This window comes from Tamandua tetradactyla, chromosome 20, assembly GCF_023851605.1.
Source record: "Tamandua tetradactyla isolate mTamTet1 chromosome 20, mTamTet1.pri, whole genome shotgun sequence".
NCBI classification, from domain to species: domain Eukaryota; kingdom Metazoa; phylum Chordata; class Mammalia; order Pilosa; family Myrmecophagidae; genus Tamandua; species Tamandua tetradactyla.
In genome coordinates, this window is record NC_135346.1 from 31,148,589 (window position 1) to 31,167,349 (window position 18,761).

The window sequence follows — 18,761 nt, forward strand, 5'->3', positions numbered from 1 at the left end:
AGCGACTCAAAGGGATTCCGCGGCGGGAGACACTCATAGGATGGCCGTGCAGGAGGCGGGGCTAGTTCAATCCCCGCCCTCCCCTCCTATGGGAGGTCTTATTGCCCTCTGAGTCTCCGCCCCCTTCACCCGCTGGGGTGGGGACAGCCACGCAAAGTTAAAAAGACTACATTTCCCGGCGCGCCAAGGGACCCGGACGAAGGAGGGGCCGGAAGTGGGACGCGCGAGGTCTAAGGGCACGAGGGAAGTGGCGGGCGGGGACTTGGGGGGGGCGTGCAGGTGAGCCGACTGGCCGGGGGTCGTGGGCATGGCCGAAGCCAGAAAGCGGCGGGAGCTGCTTCCCTTGATCTACCAGCATCTGCTGCACGCGGGCTATGTGCGCGCGGCGCGGGAAGTGAAGGAGCAGAGTGGGCAGGTGAGCGTGCGAGGGCCGCGTGCTAGATCCGGAGAGCAGCGGCCCACACCCCCTCCCCGGACTGCCGGGCGGGCCCCAGGAGCTGGATTCCGCCGGGCTCGAGGTGGTGGGCCGGGGCGCCGAAGGAGCCGCAGCCTCTGCCTATCCTGTGGTTCCCAATCCCTCTGGGCCTTAGTTTCCCCATCATTGTAGTGGGCGGGCCAAGACATGTGATAGGATTCCCTGGGCTTTTGTAATTCCCGCGCCCCTCACCTCCACCCCCTTCCTGGGAGCGGCAGTTTAAAGTTTCTTTAGTCTGCCCCTCACCTCCACCCCCTTCCTGGGAGCGGCAGTTTAAAGTTTCTTTAGTCTCTGGCCACGTGGTTCGGCGCTTCCCACCCCCACCCCACCCCACCCCACCCCCGCCCCGGGCCGAGTAGGTTGTGATGGGTCTGAGGGGCGACCAGCCTCCGGAGGAGCCAAGAAGGAGCCCTCGGCCTTTTACTGAATTGAAACTCAAGCCCCTAGCGATTCTTCTTTACTGAATTGGACAGCTTTGAGGTTAGAACTCGTGGGGGAGTCATTTCTTACATCATTCATTCATTTAATAACTGTTAATCTGGCTTCATGTTGCTGATGATAGAATGGTGAGGACGGCTCCCAGCCCACCTGGAGCTTGCAGTCTAGTAGGGAATACATAAACCAAAGTATTAAAAGTCTCTATAAATGTACTACATTAAGTGCTAAGAAGGAGAGCCATAGGGTGCTAAGATATGGTATGGCAAATTGTCCAAGTCACAAGGACTATCTGAAATTTGCTTCCATGAGGAAGTGACTGTCAAGATCCGAAGGAAGGGATGTGGATATTCTAGGAAGAGATGCAAATGCCCTGTGGTAGGAGGGAGCTTGTTTTGTAAGCACTGGTCTCCAGAAAATCCTCTGTGGCTGGGGATGAGGGCAATAGAGGTCCCTGTAGGGACAGGAAAGGGAGCAACGAGTTGGCATGAGTGGGTCCTGTGGTTACTTTCGTCCTTACCTAAGAGTAGTGGGAGGCAGTTGGAGGATTTTAAACTGGTGAGTGGTGGGAGTTAGGCAGGTTCCCTTTTGCTGAGGTGTAGAACTGATCCTAATGCTTGCTCTCAGGTCCTCCCGAACTGTCAAAGAGTGATGGGTCCTGGGGATGTTATTGATGTTTTTTCCAACCTTCCCTGAGCCATGGCTATGCCTCTGACTCCTGTTAGATCACTTAATAGCTAGGATGCAAGTCACCAGTGTCTATCTTCATTGGGGTATATACCCAGGCAAAAGTGTCCTGCCCTCATAGAAGGTACGTTCTATTAGATTGCACATGGTGTGTCAGGTGATGGTACATGCTAGCTATAAAAATAAAGCAGGCAAGGGAGATAAAGAATGTCAGGGGTACGACTGCAAATAAAGTAATCAGGGAAGCCAAACTGAGAAGGTGACCTTTGGGCAGAGACCTAAAGGAAATGAGGATGTACGTGACGCAGCTAGCAGTGACGAGAGCATGCTAGACAGAAGCAACAGCAAGATGCCAGTGGGAATGGGAGGTGGGGAAATTGGGGCAATGAGGAGGCCAGTGTGCCTGGGACAGAACAGAGTGAGGCTGACACTTGGTGTTCCCTGTGTTATGGAAGGAACCTGAAGTTTGAGGTGTAGAGATTAGCCCAGGGATACTCAGGGATTCCACCTCAAACCCAGCTCTGCCTGACTCCAGATGCTGACTCCAGATGCTGACTCCAGCTCTGCCTGACTCCCTTTTGGGGCCATTCTGCCCAGGTCTGTGAACCTCTGTCCTCCTCCCACATTGTTCACTCAGACTCCTTGGGGCTGAAACCCCAGGTTCTTGATATTAGCAGAGAGCATAGGGCCACTGGCCTTGGCACTGAAGGCTTGGATTCCACCCGGTTTCTTCCCCTACCACCAAGGCACTGACAACATTTGGGCACAGCTTCTTCCCAGCAGACAAGTGGACTGTGGTTGTGCCTCCTAGATACCTTGGGTGTCTGGATTATGGTTCATACTGCCTGAGAGAGATTGACCTGCCAGGCCTTTGAAGGCCCTTTGAAAGGTCAAAGTAGAAAAAGCCTCATCTCCTGGCCTCTGAGATGGAGAGTGTCTGGGAGTTGGGTGAATGCTAACCTGGAACATTGCAAAATTCAAAGGTATCTCTTACCAACATTTGTCTTAGAAGGTTTTAGCTGAAATTGCTTGTCCTGTTTGTCTCTGGAAGGTTTTGAATGGTGCTGACAGGGCTAACCAGGTATGTTTCCCAAAGCAAAAAGACCCCCTTTTTAACCAGCTATCCTTGCCGGTCATGAGGTTGGGGAGAGTTGGGCCCAGAGCAGGAGCTTCCTGTGCTGGGGGGTTAATTGCTGCTCTCTTTTTCTCTGCAGAAAATTTTCCTGGCTCAGCCTGTTACCCTTCTGGACATCTATACACACTGGCAACAGTGAGTCTGATGGTGCTAAAAGGGTGGAGCAGGGACATCCCAAGAAATTGGCTTAGAATAAGCCAAGAAATTTATCTGGTCTAAGATGTGTCCCCATTTCCCACTGGAACACCGTAGCTACCTCCAGGAAGCCAGGTCACATGTCTGGATATTTCTAGGTATAGGAAGGGACATTGAAAGCTGTGATCTTGTAAAGACAAAAACTCAGCAGTTTGTCATTTGTTCAGTCAACATACATTTATTGAGCGCTTACTGAATGCCAGGTCCTCCTGTTCTAATTATAAAGATATTGTGCTGAATGTAACAGACCTGAATGGCATTGTAATCAGGGAGGTGAGCATGAGTCAGAAAATGAAACAAATAAATGTTAAATTACAGTGGTAGTAAGGGTTACAAAAGAGAAGTACCCGGTGCCCAAACTACATAAACAGGTTAGCCTGCCCTCGTTTGGGAGTCCAGGGGCAACTTCCCTGAGGTGACATGTGACTTGAGAGCTGAAAGAAGTAGAGTGAACTAGGCAATCGGTGTAAACAGGCAGGAGTGTGTGCTTAGAACTTCCAATCCCCGTGCCTGGGGGACATACAGATGAGGTTGAGGGGTTGACAGGGCCCGCCCCTGCAAAGCCTGGTCTTCATGTGAAAAGAAGTAAGCAGCAAGAACCCTGGAAGGGTGAAGCAGGTGATGAGATCAGCTCATCACTCTGCTGCAGTTTGGAGAGCCCAGTCGGGGGCTGTGGAGATCATCTCAGCAAGACCTGACAGGACTTGAGGCAGGGATGACAGGAGGTGGAGAGGGTGGACAGTAGATTCCAGGAATATTGGGAGTTGAAACCAAGATCTCTGGATAGATTGGGGAAGACTAGTTTTAGAAAGATAGGTTTCAACTTTTAAATATAAACATTTGATCATCATTGCTGTCCAAAAATGAGTTATGCTGCAGTAGGAGTGGTAAGCTCCCCTATCATCGGAGGTGTGTAAGCAATGGCATGAATGGTGTGGAGGGAATTTGGGCCTCCAGTGGGCATCAAAAAACCTGCCAGCCCTCAGGTTCTTGGCTCTCCTCTGCTGCTAAGTCAAGCTCAGAGCCCAGGGCATGTACTTCCTCTTCCTCAGCCTTTCAACTTTCTCAGGTGTTTGGGTGTTATTCATAGCACTTCCTTCCCCAGAGCACAGCTTCAGTGAGCTATACCATACACCTTTCTGTGCCACTAACCCTTTCTATGGGGGAGAAGTACTGAGTAGGCCCAGAATCGCGTACCCACCAGAGGCAGCCTAGCCTAGTGGTTCCTGACAAAGTTCAAACCCAGCAGCTAGCAGGATGGCCTTAGGCAAGTTTCATGGCCTCTCTGAGTCTGTGTCTTCAGCTGCAGAATGAAGGCAGTGTCCATCCCAGCCAGAAATCACCAGGCATAGACAGCGGCTCCCTTGGCTGCAGGGGGTAGGGGTGGGTATTCAAAGGAGATAATATTTGAAGGTTTAGAGGACTGAGTGATCTGGAGCCTTATCCCTCCGATGTCCCAAACTTATTCTTAACCCTGAGCAAGTCACTGAGTCATTCATTCTCTGAGACTTGTGCTAGGCACTGAGGATAGTATGGTGAGCCGGCAAAGTTTCCTGCCAACCCTCCTCCCTCCATCGCAGCCCAGCCTTTACTGTGGGAAGTCAGGCAGGAAGTAAATAAAAAAACCTGAGAGAGAGAAGTGCTCTGCAGAAAATGAAGCCAGGAGACAGGAGAGAACGACTTGGTAGAGAGTGAGTTCGCTGGGGAGCACCTTGCTGAGGCAGCGGCACTGGAGTTGAGATTTCCAGGAGAGAAGGGCCTGGGTCTTCCAGGAAGGGAGCCCACCCTGAGGAGCAAGTCCTGGAGGAGACAGGAGCCTATTGGTGTTGTAAAGTGTCCACATGGGCCCAGCACACGTGGCTCGGTGGCTGCTGGCTGCTGCTGCTGTTATATAACATTATCAACCATTCATGATTCTCTCGAAGACTAATAGAGGATTTCAAACCCACTTTATGAAATGAGTGAAAATACAGAATACAAAATTGTATCTACAGTGTTTTCATCACTGCTTAAACTCTCTGTGCTTGTTTCCTTTGAGGGTGGGAGGATGTGGGAAGGTCTTCCTTTTCAAATCCCCTGGAGTTATCATTTCACCCAGTTGGTACAATCAATCACCCTTGCCCTGCAGAACCTCAGAGATTGGCCGGAAGCGGAAGGCAGAAGATGATGCGGCACTGCAGGCCAAGAAGGCGCGTGTTTCGGACCCCATTAGCAGCTCGGAGAGCTCGGAAGAGGAGGAGGAGGAGGAGGCAGAAGCTGAAACCTCCAAAGCCAGGATAAGTAAGAGCCCTGTGTGCTGGGCACTGCTGGGACCTGGGCCTCCTGGTCAGGCCCCCTCACGTTGGGATTAGTGGGGGCTCAGCCCAAGGCCCTGCACCTTTTTTAGGAACAGGCTCTGGGGTGGGGTTGGCTTGTTCCAAAAGAGAGGCCACCTCCAGCTTCTTTAGTGAACACTAAAAGGATATGGCCTTTTAGGGAAATCCCGCATTGTGTCTATTCTGGTATTTATTTGAACTCTTCCTAACTCCTGGCCTGGTATTAGGTGCTGGGGATCTAGTGGACCCTTACAAGCCATCTGTGTATGGTGTACATACAGCCACCCCTCTGACAGGGTCTAGCAGCTACCTTTCTACAGGCTCCCTGTGTTTCTGATAAAGATGGAAAGAAGACCTCATTTCCAGAAGTACTGCTAGAGAAATTTCAGAGAGGGCAGCTGGAGGACCCCTCTTCTGTGTGGCCTTGGGCTACTTTAAGAGTTGCTGACCTTCCTGTTATTTTGGAAGTATACGTGTTAGCTGTGGGGCACTGTGATGGGCACTCAGGTATCAGAGAAAGGGCAGGGGTACCTCAGTGGACGTCTTCTCAGCTCCTCCTCCTGAGTTCCCAGGGCTCCTTGTGCTTCGCCCAATAGCAGTCATAACTCTATAGAAGAGTTGTCATATCTTCTGTGTATTATGTTATTATTTTTGTTTACATAGAAAACAATTTCTTAATTTTTAAATATACCTTCTGGTTATGAATGAGATATCACATTCATTATATAATAGTCATTATAGAATATTTGAAAAGTACTTAGGAAAAAGGCAGTAAAAAAAATTACCCATATTTTTACCACCTACTATTTGGCAGATTATTCTTCCAGTTATTTTCCAGAGCATGTTTTTAAAGATTTTTAAGACCAACTGGATATAAGTTTTGTATCTTGCTTAATGTTTTAAAATTATAAATGCAAAACAAACCCGCCATAAAATATTTGAAGAGTACAAAAACATACAGAATAAAGGTTTCCTGTTCTACCCTGCTCCTTTTTTCACTCTCTGAATGCATCTACCAGTGGGTAGCCTTGAAAGCTTTCTCTTTACATCTACAGACATCCATGTATATATTCATACATATGTGCTTTTTTTAAAACCAAAATTGTAAAGCTTCATCCTGACTGGCTATTTGATTTTTTTTTTTTTTGCAAGGACAGAAGCTGAATTAACTTTATTGTGATTCAGTCAACTCTGGATATAACCATAATACATTTACAAACGCCCCTAACTTTATTGCCCTGTAAAGCAACAAGTTGGTGATTAAATCCAACTATAGTAAATGGTTACAAGCAACATTTTGGATACTATTAGAGGAATTTGAAAGCCTCATCCCTGAACTATTTAGATTGGCCATCATCAATTTTTAGCCATGTTCTCCAGAATGAAGTGTCTGTCAGCTATAATGTCAGATGTTTTAGGCAATGATTACCCTCATATACTCAAACTAATAAAAAAAAAAAAGTTAAATAATTTTTTATACTTCGTGAATACAATAAGTGGCAATAGAGTCTCCTTATTAATTATACCACCCTTTCAAGATGAGTATCACTTTTAAGTATAAGACTCAGAAAAAGATAAACCAAATGATATTAACACATACCCCAATTCCATGGTTATGAGTGATACATAATTGCTTTTTGAGTTCCTTTTTTTAAGCATGGGCAGGCACTGGGAATTGAACCCAGGTTTCTGGCATGGCAGGCGAGAACTCTGCCTGCTAAGCCACCGTGGCCCGCCCTGAGTTCCTTTTTTAATCCAATTTTATTGAGATATATTCATATATCATATAATCATCCAAAAATCAGTGGTTCATTGTATCATCAAAAATTGTGCATTTATCACCACAATCAATTTTTGAACATTTTCATTACTCCAAAAAAATATATATATAAGAATATAAATATAAAAATGAAAAAGAAACCCAAAACATCCCATATCCCTGACCCCCCCATGTTATTTATTTATTTATTTGTCTTTATTCTTTTACTCATCTGTCCATACACTGGATAAAAGGAGTATCAGCACAAGGTTTTCACAGTCATCGGTCACACTGTAAAAGCTATATAGTTACACAGTTGTCTTCAAGAATCAGGACTACTGGAATATAGTATAACAGTTTAAGGTATCTCCTTCTAGCTATTCTAATCCACTAAAAACTAAAGAGGAATATCTATATAATGCATAAGAATCACCTCCAGAATGCCCTCAGGGCTCAATTTGAAATCTCTGCCACTGAAACTTCATTTTGTCTCATTTTTCTCTCCCCTTTTTTGGTCAAGAAGCCTTTCTCAGTCCCACGATGCCAGGTCTAGGTGTATCCCATGAGTCATGACACGTTGCCAAGGAGATTTAAACCCCTGGGAGACATGTCCCACGTACTGGGACAGGCACTAAGTTTACCTGCCAAGTTGGCTTAGAGAAGCCACATCTGAGCAGCAAAAGAGGTTCTCTGGGGGCGATTCTTAGGCATTATTATAAGTAGGCTTTGCTTTTCCTTTGTAGGAATACATTTCATAAGGGCAAGCCCTAAGATTGAGGGCTTGGCGTATTAAATTAATAGTCCCCAATGCTTGCAAGAATTTCTGTAATTCTGCAAATGGGGAAATTTAATATTCCTACATTTTCCCCCAGTCCTTTGAGGGAGCTTTGCAGATACTTTTTTATTCTCTGCCCAAATTACTCTGGGATATATTGGGGCATCACATTAACTTGTACAAACCAACAAGATCTTACTCCCTACTCAAGGTTCCATGTAATTACGGTGTTCAAATAAATTGGCCATACAAGATAAATTAGTGTACCACAGAAATGATAAATTTTGCACCAGATAAATATCTCTTCCTTTGGTCTCACATAGAAGTTGAGGTTTTAAAACACAGTCAATATTGTCCCTTACTCTTTTTTTTTTTAAGTTTTTTTTTTTTACATGGGCAGGCACCAGGAAGCAAACCCGGGTCCTCTGGCATCACAGGCAAGCATTCCTGCCTGCTGAGCCACCGTGGCACTGTCCCTTACTCTTTAATCTGATTTACCTTAGTCCTAACCAGATCTGCTTCCTTTATATCTCTAATTGAAGTCTCATCTCTTTCTTAACTTCTTTAATAGTTGCTGTATGGTGTAATGCTGACTTTCAGAGCTGCAGAACTTTAACTCTGAGTCTCAGGTGTCACATAGATACCCAAAGTTCCAGGAACCAACCAGTTTATACCCAAAGAGCTCAGCATCTCAGAATTTAGAAATAACCATTAGAACTCAAGAATAGATGTGACTGTTGTAAGAGCTTAAAATCTAGAAACTTTTGTAATAGGTCTTCCCCTGATAACCTGTGCTCTCTGATTCAATTCTCCAAGTTTACATATTATAGTTAGTCCTTATTAGTGAGGCATTGTAGTATTTGTCTTTTCATTTCTGGCTTATTTCACTCAACATACTGTCCTCAAGATCCATTCACCTATTTGCATGCCTCATGACCTCATTCCTTCTTGCAGCCGCTCAAAATTCCATTGCTTGTGTAAACCACAGTTCCTCCTTCCATTCATCAGTCGTTATACCCTTAGGCCACCTCCATCCATTGCAAATTGTGAATACTGCTGTCAGTAAACACCAGTGTGCAAATGTTCGTTCATGTCCCTGTTTTCAGTTCTTCTAATTATATACCTAATAACGGGTTGCAGAATCATATAGCAGCCGTATACTTAGCCTTCTGTGGAACTACCACACTGCCTTCCAGATGGACTGGACCATTCTACTTCTCTAAATAGTGTGGCTGTTTGATATTAATAATTTTTTTAAAAGCTGTGATAATAGTGTTTTAGTTACCTTCTTTGGAAGAGCCCTCATTGAGAGAAGCATGCTGAAATATTTGTGGTCAGCAACATATTCTTCAAAGTAATGCATGATGGGGAAAGATGGGTGTGAGGCTAGGTGACATAAGAATGGCCACAAGTTGATAATGGCTGAAGATGGGTGGTATATTGTGCTTTCTACTTACTAATGTTTTCAATTATTTCTCATTATTTAAAAATAAAGAGGATGGAGTTAAATACCATGAAAGGAATTGTATCATGTCATATATCTCAGCAGCATTCTCTTGTTTAAAAATATACCTTAGAAATCTTCTATTTGAGAGTTAAGGAGATAATATCCTGGAACCAAAAACACCATGAATCTGTAAAACTCAACTGGGCCCAGGTTTCATGGTTCATCTCCCTCTCTGTTATGAAACTATTTAAATTCTGAACCACTCTCTGGACCCAGGGCTGGCTGCCACTACCTCTGGCTTTCAGGGCTACAGTGCAGTAGCCCATGGAAAGGGTGCCCCCTGGAGTTGTGCATTGCCTTCATGATGGCATGAGGCAGGAGCCTGAGCCAATTCTTTTCTTCTCAGAACCTCAATGTCTAGTGCTATAAGGGAGTTGGGAACGCAACAGGGAAGCAGACAGGTGGCATTCATCTTGCCACTCTCTCTCGCTCCTGGTAGACATGGCTAATACATCACAGAATTCTTTCCCACCAGTCCGTGCTTGGCCTCAGAACCTTACCCCAGCACCAAGCAGCCAATACCAATCAAATGCGTTTACCTTATATGCCAAAAGTTCATCAGGCTCACCCACTGGATATTTGTGTCTTGCAGCCCCAAGACCAGTGTCTGCCATCTCCTCAGTTGTGAGGACAGGTGTGCCGTCAAGCGTGAAAGAAAAAGCTCAGGTGAGTGGGGCTGCCTCTGAAGCCCATGGAAATTGGAGTACCCAGAAGGCAACAATCCCCAAGGTCAGAAAGGGATAGGTTGAATTAATTCACAACCTGAATTCAAATCTCATCCTCTCCTGTCACCAGCTTTGTGATTTGGGGCGAGTCCTTTCAGCTCTCTAGGCCTCAGTGTCCTTACCTGTAAGATGAGGATGGTATGCACTACTCTGAGCCACTGGGCATATCTGGCATCTCGAATGGGCAGTTTGTTCCATCCTTTATCTCTGCTTCTGCCTGTTCATTCATCACATCTGTGCTGATACCACGGGGAAAAAGGCACCTGTGCCTCTGAAAGCTCTAAAAGCATTTTCTACATCGGAACCTGCTTGGAAAGTAAAATATATTTATTAAACAAAATTTTCTGGTAATCCATAAATCACTGTTACAGACACATCAAGGATTGTGTTCCTGAAATTGCCTGGAGCATTAGTAACAATGTGTACAGGTTAATAAGGAATAATGATAATATGTGCAACAGACTGCTCCTTGCCACTTACCACTTAACAAGCAAATACTGTGACCCAAGAACTACAGTTCCATTCTCTCTGCACTGTGAGGGCAGTTACCATTTTGATCTCAACTTTAAAGATGAGGAAATTGATGGGTAGGTTGAGTTACATGCTCAAACTTGCAGGGCTAGGAAGGAGTAAAACTGTATTCAGACCTGGGCAGCCTGTGTCCTCAGGTCATACCCAGGTGTGTTTATCCCTCTTGTCCTCCGAAGGCACAGCCAAAGAAAGCCAGCAACCCCGTGAACTCTGTACCACACCCTGCCTCTGGGAAGGCGGTAGTCCGCCTTCTCTCTGGGAAGTCACCTAAGAAGTCAGCAGGGCTCTTGGCAAATACCACCTTAGTCTCAGAAACTGAAGAGGAGAGCAGCGTCCCAGCCCTCGGCACCCCTGCCAAGCCTGGTAAGAAGCCCCTTCCACTTAAGAGCCAAGGTCCTAGGATTTGGGCTGGGCGGCAGGCCTAGACACTGCTTTATCAGGCTCTGGGACATTCTGGAATTCAAAGGTTTGTCTCCGTGACAGTGAGAGTCCCCCTGCACCTGTACCTCAGGCCATCTTCCCCTCCCCCTGTGTTTGGAGCATTTTCTGATTTCCTCCCACACGTGGGCACAGGGACTACCGTGGAGACTTGAGAGTCTAAGAGCCCGGGGTTTGCCTCCATTTCTTATATAAAATAGGCATCTGCCCTGCAGATGGGATTTTGTAAGGCATCTGGTGCTGGTGAATGTGCACTGGGACCTGTTAGATTACAGCCCATGCCAGGACCTGAGAGGTGTGGAAGAAAATAGGGATAATAATGGCACCCATGAGGGGCAAATGCTCTGTACCTGCCCTTTTTTTTTTTTTTTTTTTTTTTAATATTTTTGTTGAGATATCTGCAGCACACAGTATTATCACATAGTTGTGTGTTCATCACTGTGATCATTTTTAGAACCTCTGCATCATTCCAAAAAAAGAAATAAAAAGCAAAAAACTCATACATCCTATACACCTTACCCCTCTCTCTCATTGACCACTAGTATTTCAATCTACCCAATTTTTTTTTGCCCCTTAACCACCCCCATTATCTATTTTTTAATCTTTATTTTTTTAACTCATTTGCCCATACCCTGGATGAGTATCAGACACAAGGTTTTCACAGTCACACATCTGCACCTTCCCTGGATTAGCAGCTGGCTTGGGATTTGGGGCAGGTGGGCCTGCAAAGGGTGACCTTCAGCCCCCTTCCTGTCCATTTGTCAGGGATAGCGTCAGCAGACCAAGTCACCAGCTCCAGCAATGACACCTCCAGCTCGAGTGATGAGACAGATCTGGAGGTAAGTTGCCATCTCCAACCTTCAGACCTTCCTAGGAGCCTGGCTAGGACTTCAGAGTCCCATGGAAACCAGATGAATTCAGCATCTGTATCAGAGCAACTGGGACCTGGAATTGATGTTATCCGGGGAAGAAAGGCGTGGATCTAGGTGCTGCTCATTGTGCTGAGTGTGAGAAGGGTCTAGGGTTATGGCAGAGAGATACCATTCTGCCTGAAAGGCTGGGGGAGGCTTTCCGGGAGAGCTGGCACTGGAGCAAGACTTTGAAGCACAGTAGAGCTTACCAAGCAGAGATGTGGGGGAAGGGCATTTCAAGCAGAAAGAGCTGCATAAGCAAAAGCCCAGAGACCAGTGTGTGGCTGTCATGTAGTGTAGGTGGATGAGTGGGTGAGGCTGCTAGGATGGTTCTGGCACAACCTGTGAATGTCAGTCAGGCCTAGGCACTTGGCCACTTTAGGGCAGGACTTTTAGGATCTGTGGCCTTGCCTCTTCCTTCAGCTATGACCTGGGAGAAGCAACCACGAGCCACTCTTTGTTATGCACATACCAGGTGTCAAGCCAGAAGAATATAGTAGTGAGCAAGATGGGCGGGGCTCCTGCAGCTCTGGGAAAGTGTGTGTGTTGGGGGGAGGTGTGCCTCAGATATTTAACTACAGTTGTTATGGGTATAATGAAGGGAAAATGTAGAGATTGCATGGCAGTAGTGGGACTCAGATGTTGATGAAAGGATGTAGTCAGGATAAGGGGTTGCAATCCAAAAGGAGTGCTCTAGGCAAAAGGGATAGCATGTGCAGAGACAGAGGCAAAAGGAAGTTTGGAGTTTTAAGAAACATTGATGTGCAATTTCATGGATAAGAGGGAACATGAGATAAGGTGAGGTCGAGTCAGAGGGGTCAGATCTGCTGCCTGACCTTGGGGACCACCAGAAGGAGTTTGGGTTTTAACCTGTGGGCTTTGAGAAGCAATTGAAGGATTTCAGGCACAGGCCTAATTTATGTTTCAAAAAGAACCCTGATTGCAGCCTGGTTTGTGGTATGGTATAGAGTAAAAGCAGTGAGACTGTTTAGGGGTTTATTGGAGTGGTGCAGGCAGGAGGTGCTGGGGGTTAACTTTAGGGCACCCCAACTGAAAAGGATATTTTGGGAAGAACCAGCAGGATTCTGGGATAAATCTGGTTCCCAAAGTACTTCCCATCTTATCCAGAAACCCTGTGAAGGTTGAAATGTTTCCCTCATCTGCCCCAGGCCTGGCATGGATTGCTCCCCACATTCCATCCTCACCTTTGGGTCCTAGAGGCAGCCAACCATAAAGACACCCCTGGCTCCCATCATCCCAGGCACTTCCCAGAGAAAAAAGGCCACTCTTGCCACCAGGAAACCAATAGCCGGTCATACAACCTTAGCGGGCCAGAGGCCTGCACAGGTCTCCAAGAGCAGCAAGGAGGAGTGTGAGGCTGAGGAGATGGGCGCCTCCAAAACCCAGGGTCATGTGAGGTCTAACGAATGACAGAGTTGAGAGTAGGGCACTGACTACCTTGGAAATGTCAGAATTTTAGAAGTCTTAAAAGGAGCACAGACATTTATCTAGAAACCAAAGCTCAGATCAGGTAGGAATTTGCCCATGGTAACTCAGCAAGCCCTGGCAGATCTGGCATTCACTGCTTGGACTCCTGGCCCTCAGTCTTGCACCCCACACCTGCCTGTGTCACCCACCATGGTCTGATACCTTAAATTAAGGGGTGAGCAAGGATGAACTATTCTGAGAGACTGCCCCTCTGTGGAGTACCTTGTGTCAGCTGGTGGAAGAGGAGCAGAGTGGTTGAAATTCTGCTCCCGCAGCCAGGCAGATATGGGTTCAAATCATGGCTCTGCCCCTTAGTTTTGATCTTGAGTGATTTAACCTCTCTGAGCCTCTTGTCTTTTTCTGGCAAACAAGTATAAAGATAATATCTGTCTCCGAGTTGCTTGAGAACTAAATGACATTGGGACAGTAATTTATAAACTGTGAGCACCTTATATACCTGAAGGGTAAAGGTAATTTTTCATTCCCTAATCCCATCTTGTTCCAGGTGAAACCCTCAGTGAAAATCGCCCAGGTCAAAGTCTCGACAGCCCCTGCCAAGGAGCCTCCAGGGAGAAATGCTGCTCCAGCCCCTGGGAAGTCAGGGACAGTGACACCCAAGGTGAGAGAAGGTGCCCCAACCTCAACTGACAGGGCTAAGAAGCCAGAAGAGGAGTCAGAGAGCAGCGAGGAGGAGTCCGAGAGTGAGGAGGAGGCCCCTGCAGGGACCCTGAGCCAGGTGATGCCCAGGGGAAGGCTGTGCCTCAGACTCTTCTCTGGTCCCCCACCAGCATCCCCCAGATGCTGGCAGAGTATCTGTAAAAAGGACTGGTATACTCGCCCCAGCTAGTCCTACTGTGGGTGGGCTTCAGAGGTTACTCTAATTGCCTGGTTCTCTGGCTTCTCGGGCCAAACCAGACTTGGAATCAGCAAACACCATGTTGACTACAAGGAGTCTGGTTACCTTCCGTCCGCTGGGACGTGCTTCACCCAGGCGAGTTGCCTTGGCTGCAACCTGCAAGGCTCTGGGGCCATCCCAAGGGAAGGCCAGAGGGGCTGGGAAGTAGTTGGAACCAGAAAGGAGAGGGGAGGTAGAGTCAGCCAGTGCTGAGTCAGAGGGTCCCATCAGCCCGGAGCCAGCCCAGGCTGGTGTAGGACATACAGAGAAGACATGCTGTAAATACAGAGGTAAATAAGAAACACTTTGTCAGGGGCCAACAAATTAACATTAGAGGATAAGGCAGGAAAGGGACATAGAACTAGCCATTTAAAATAGGGTGATCAGGGAAGGCCTTACTGAGGAGACATATGAGTAAAGACCTGAGGAAGAAGAGGAAGGGACCCATGTGGACATATCCAGGTAAGGAGGACAGCGCATGCAAAGGCCCTGAAGTGGGAGTAGGAGTGAAAAGGAGGTAGGACAGATTGAATGAGCAGGCCCTATCTACAGGGGGCAGCTGCTCCTCCACTCAAGTTGGTTTTGCTCTACTCAGGGATTACCCAGTGTTGTGAGGTCTTCCATTTTTCTGAAGAAACCAAAATGTGAACTTTTACATGAATTCTTTCTCCAAAGTGGCTCAAAAAAGAAATTTTAAAAGGTGCAAGCCAAACAAAGCATACCTAGAGTAGTCTGTACTCTGCACAAGAAGAGTCTAAGAAAGGAAAGGATCAGAGCTGCTGGTTTTCTGAGGTAAAACCCACTGGAAGATCAGCCCTGTTGCGACCGTTCTGGGAAAGGCAGGGCCTGTAACCTCCTTGCCAAAAAGCCCCAAGGCTAGTGGCCCAGCAGCACACTTTCTCCTGCAGAAGGGCCCACCCAGCTGGCGCTGCAGAGGAGAAACCTGTCTGTGAGAAGGTGATTTATTTCAAGTGCACTGGCAAGGAGCTGAGGGATTCTTCCCAAAACCATCTCAAAGTGGGGTTGTGAGTTAGGGTTTTCATAGGTAGAGGAAGGGGTCTCTTGTTAAAATTAAACTGAGACATAGTCCTGTAAACATTTTTATGATTGTTTGATCTCAGTTTTTTTGTGTTATTTCTTGTTTTCTTGTGATTCTTTGGTCACATTTTACTATTTTCAGGGTTACTTCTTACATGCAGAACTTCATGATCTTAAGTAATCAGCTGTGGGGATCTGGACTTTTTCTTTCACTTGGAGTCCTATAATCTGGGCAATAGGTTATTTGCATCTCGTAGAAACTTAAAACAAGATTTCAGTTAAGGTTTGCAAAGGAATATCATGTACTAAGGAGAAAATACTTTTTAACAATATAAAACCATTGCTGTTGCTATGATTTTTAGCTACTTGTTTTTCTATAAACTTCTTGTTTCTATTGTGAAATACAACATATATACAAAAAAGCAACAAATTTCCAAGTATACTCCAACAAGTAGTTATAGAACAAATTCCAAAGTTTGGCATGGGTTACAGTTCCACGACTCCCAGCTCTCTCCTCCAGCTGCTCTAAGACACTGGAGACCAACAGAAATCTATAAGCTTTTTAAACTAACACTAGGAACAGAGCCTGAGAGCTGCAAGGAGGCAGTGCAGGTGTGTCACTGAGGAGGACACCTGGGCCATCCATAGGGACCCTGGCCTGGCAAAGCTGCAGAAAGCCCTAAGGGGCCTCATTCAGTGCGCTCTGCATTTGCCACATCCACACTCTCCAGTTCCTCCCTCTGGGCCTTTGCAGCTCCCCACCCTTCCTCCCCTAATCCCATACACACTGGGGGCTGACCCCAGACATCCAGCCGTGGGTTGGCCAGACACAGCTCCTGTGCTTATAGAGCTCTCTGAATGCTGGGGGAGCCCGGCAGGGACAGGCCATACTATTGTGTGCCCAGAAAGCCGAGGGGTTGGTCAGGGGCCTCAGGGGAACTGACTCGAGGAGACGGTGAGATGGTGTCTGTACTGAGACCCAGAGGCTGAGGCAGTGTTGGTTAGTGAAATTGGGGTGGGGGCAGGAAACATAAAGACCCCAGGAACGAGAGACTGGAGCTGATCGATTTTGAGAAACCCGAAGGAGGCCAGTGTGGCTGGAGCATAGATGGTGAAGACAGGCATTGGGATGGGGAAGGTGGGGCCAGAGACGATGGCAGGGGGATCTTGTGGGGCCTCTAAGCATTATCAGAGGGCTTCCAGAAGGGGGTGGGAGGACAAACTGCGCTCCTATTTTACTAGGTAAAAGCCACGGGGAAAGCTTTGCAGATCAAAGTTGCCTCAGCTCCTGCCAAGGGGACCCCTGGGAAGAGAGCCACCCCAGCCCCTCCTGAAAAGACGGGGCCTCTAGCCACCCAGGCCAAAGCAGCGGGGCCAGAGAATGACTCAGCCAGCAGCAGTGAGGATGAATCGGACAGTGAGGGGGAGACACCGGCTGCTGTGACCCCACTTCAGGTGAGGCCTGGGTAAGGAGACCCCATGGAACCCGGGCCCCTCCCCAGAGGACCCTCTGAGGACTTGTTCCCCCACTCTTCAAGAGCCCTGGGCATGTCTCAGCTCCTGTTCTTCACCCCCCCCCCCCTTTTTTTTTTGACATGGGCAGGCGAGCATTCTTGCCTGCTGAGCCACCGTGGCCCACCCTGTGCCTCACCCCCTTACCCCGGGGCCCCACTGGCCCTGTCTGGGCTCTGTGTCTCTGCACACATCCACCCTTTGGACTTCCTTCCCTGATTCACTCCAGGCGAAACCCTCAGGGAAAGCCCCCCAGGTCAAAGGTGCCTCAGCCCCTGCCAAGGAGCCTCCTGGGAAAGGGGCCACCCCAGCACCCCCTGGGAAGGCAAGGCCTGCAGCTGCCCAGACCCAGGTGGGGAAGCCGGAGGAAGACTCGGAGAGCAGCAGCGAGGAGGAGTCGGACAGTGAGGAGGAGGCAGCAGCCACGACCCGAACCGTGAGTCCGGCTCAGGGGAGTCCTAGGGGACCCCTGCCCTGAAACTGCCTGGGAAGGCCCCACATGGGCCTGTCCTTCCCCATTTCTGGGTGGGGCAGCTCCATTTGCCCCCATCTCCTGTGTCTCCACACTCATTCCTCCCTCTGGGCCTTCTCCCCTGAATCCTGTCCTTTGTCATTCCCAGGCAAAGCCTTCGGACAAAAACTCCCAGGTCAAACTCACCTCAGCCATGGGCATGGGGCCCCCGGGGAAAGGGGCCATCCCAGTGTCTCCAGGGAAAACAGGGTCTGCAGCCCCCCAGGCGCAGGTGGGGAAGCCGGAGGAAAACTCAGAGAGCAGCAGTGAGGAGGATTCAGAGAGCGAGGGAGAGGTGCGGCCTGCTGTGTCCCCAGCCCAGGTGAGGCCCCTGCCTGGAAGGCTTCCTCTAGACAGTCCCCCTCAGCTCTGGCAGCCCTGCATTCTGCCTCTGGCATCATTTCACACTGTGACTCATTTGTCTTCTCCATCTCTTGTGTCTCTGCACCCATCCACCCTTTGGACTCCTTGCCCTGATCCTGCGTCTCTCACTTCAGGCAAAGTCCTTGGGGAAAGCCCTCCAGATCAAACCTGCCTCGGGTTCTGCTAAGGGGCCTGTGGGAAGAGGGGCTGCCCCAGCTGTCCCTCAGAAGGCAGGGCCTGCAGCCACCCAGGTCAAGGCTGAAAGGTCCAAGGAGGACTCAGAGAGCAGCGAGGAGGAGTCTGACAGTGAAGAGGAGGCGCCAGCAGCCAGAACTCCTCCAGCTCAGGTGAGACCAGGGAGAGGAAGCAGCGCCGCAGCCTGAGGCAGCCATGCTACTCTGCATCAGAACCTGGGTTTCAGTGGGAAAGGACGGCAATAGGACTCCATCAGAGAGGAGATGGAGGCTCCGAATCCAGGATTCTTCCCCAGCCTGTGTGTCTTGTGTGCCCTCAGGCAAAACCAGCCAAGAAAACTCTTCAGACCAAGGCCTCCCCAAGGAAAGGCACCCCCGTTACCCCCACATCTGCCAAAGCCCCCCAAGTGCGAATGGGCACGCCAGCCCCCTGGAAAGCAGGAATGGTAACTCCTCTAGCGGGCACACCATCCCCATCTGTGGCCAGGGATGCCCAGAGGCCAGAGGAGAACTCTTCAAGCAGTGAGGATTCGGAGAGTGAGGAAGAAACAGCTCCTACAGCAGCTGTGGGGCAGGTGAGGCTTTGTTTTCTGGCTAAACTTGGGACTGACCCTAAGCCCTCTGACCACCTTGGACACCCTTTTTTCTACTTAACATTCCAGGCAAAGTCTGTGGGGAAAAACTTCCAAGTGAAACCTGCCTCAACCCCTGCCAAGGGGGCCTCAGGGCAAGGGAGCACCCCAGCACTCCCTGGGAAGGCCATGCCTTTAGCCACCCAAGTCAAAGTAGAGTCAAAGGAGGACTCAGAGAGCAGTGAGGAGGAGTCAGACAGTGAGGAGGCACCAGCAGCCAAGACGTCAGAACAGGTGACG

General features: G+C 48.5%; 1 protein-coding gene across 4 annotated transcripts in view; it reads left to right on the plus strand.

The window, feature by feature from the left end:
• Nucleotides 1-250: 250 nt before the first annotated feature.
• TCOF1 (treacle ribosome biogenesis factor 1) overlaps nt 251-18,761 on the plus strand; it is a 47,801-nt gene continuing 29,290 nt past the window's right edge. For 3 of the 4 annotated variants that reach the window (XM_077137403.1, XM_077137406.1, XM_077137405.1), the window contains exons 1-13: nt 251-415; nt 2,812-2,867; nt 5,056-5,207; nt 9,876-9,949; nt 10,716-10,902; nt 11,743-11,816; nt 13,882-14,112; nt 16,552-16,764; nt 17,051-17,257; nt 17,442-17,654; nt 17,830-18,042; nt 18,210-18,464; nt 18,552-18,755. In XM_077137403.1, coding sequence (XP_076993518.1) covers nt 308-415; nt 2,812-2,867; nt 5,056-5,207; nt 9,876-9,949; nt 10,716-10,902; nt 11,743-11,816; nt 13,882-14,112; nt 16,552-16,764; nt 17,051-17,257; nt 17,442-17,654; nt 17,830-18,042; nt 18,210-18,464; nt 18,552-18,755 — 2,187 coding nt within the window. In that variant the 5' untranslated portion in view covers nt 251-307. The remainder of the gene's footprint in view (nt 416-2,811; nt 2,868-5,055; nt 5,208-9,875; nt 9,950-10,715; nt 10,903-11,742; nt 11,817-13,881; nt 14,113-16,551; nt 16,765-17,050; nt 17,258-17,441; nt 17,655-17,829; nt 18,043-18,209; nt 18,465-18,551; nt 18,756-18,761) is intronic. The other variant, XM_077137404.1, reaches the window with a different exon arrangement.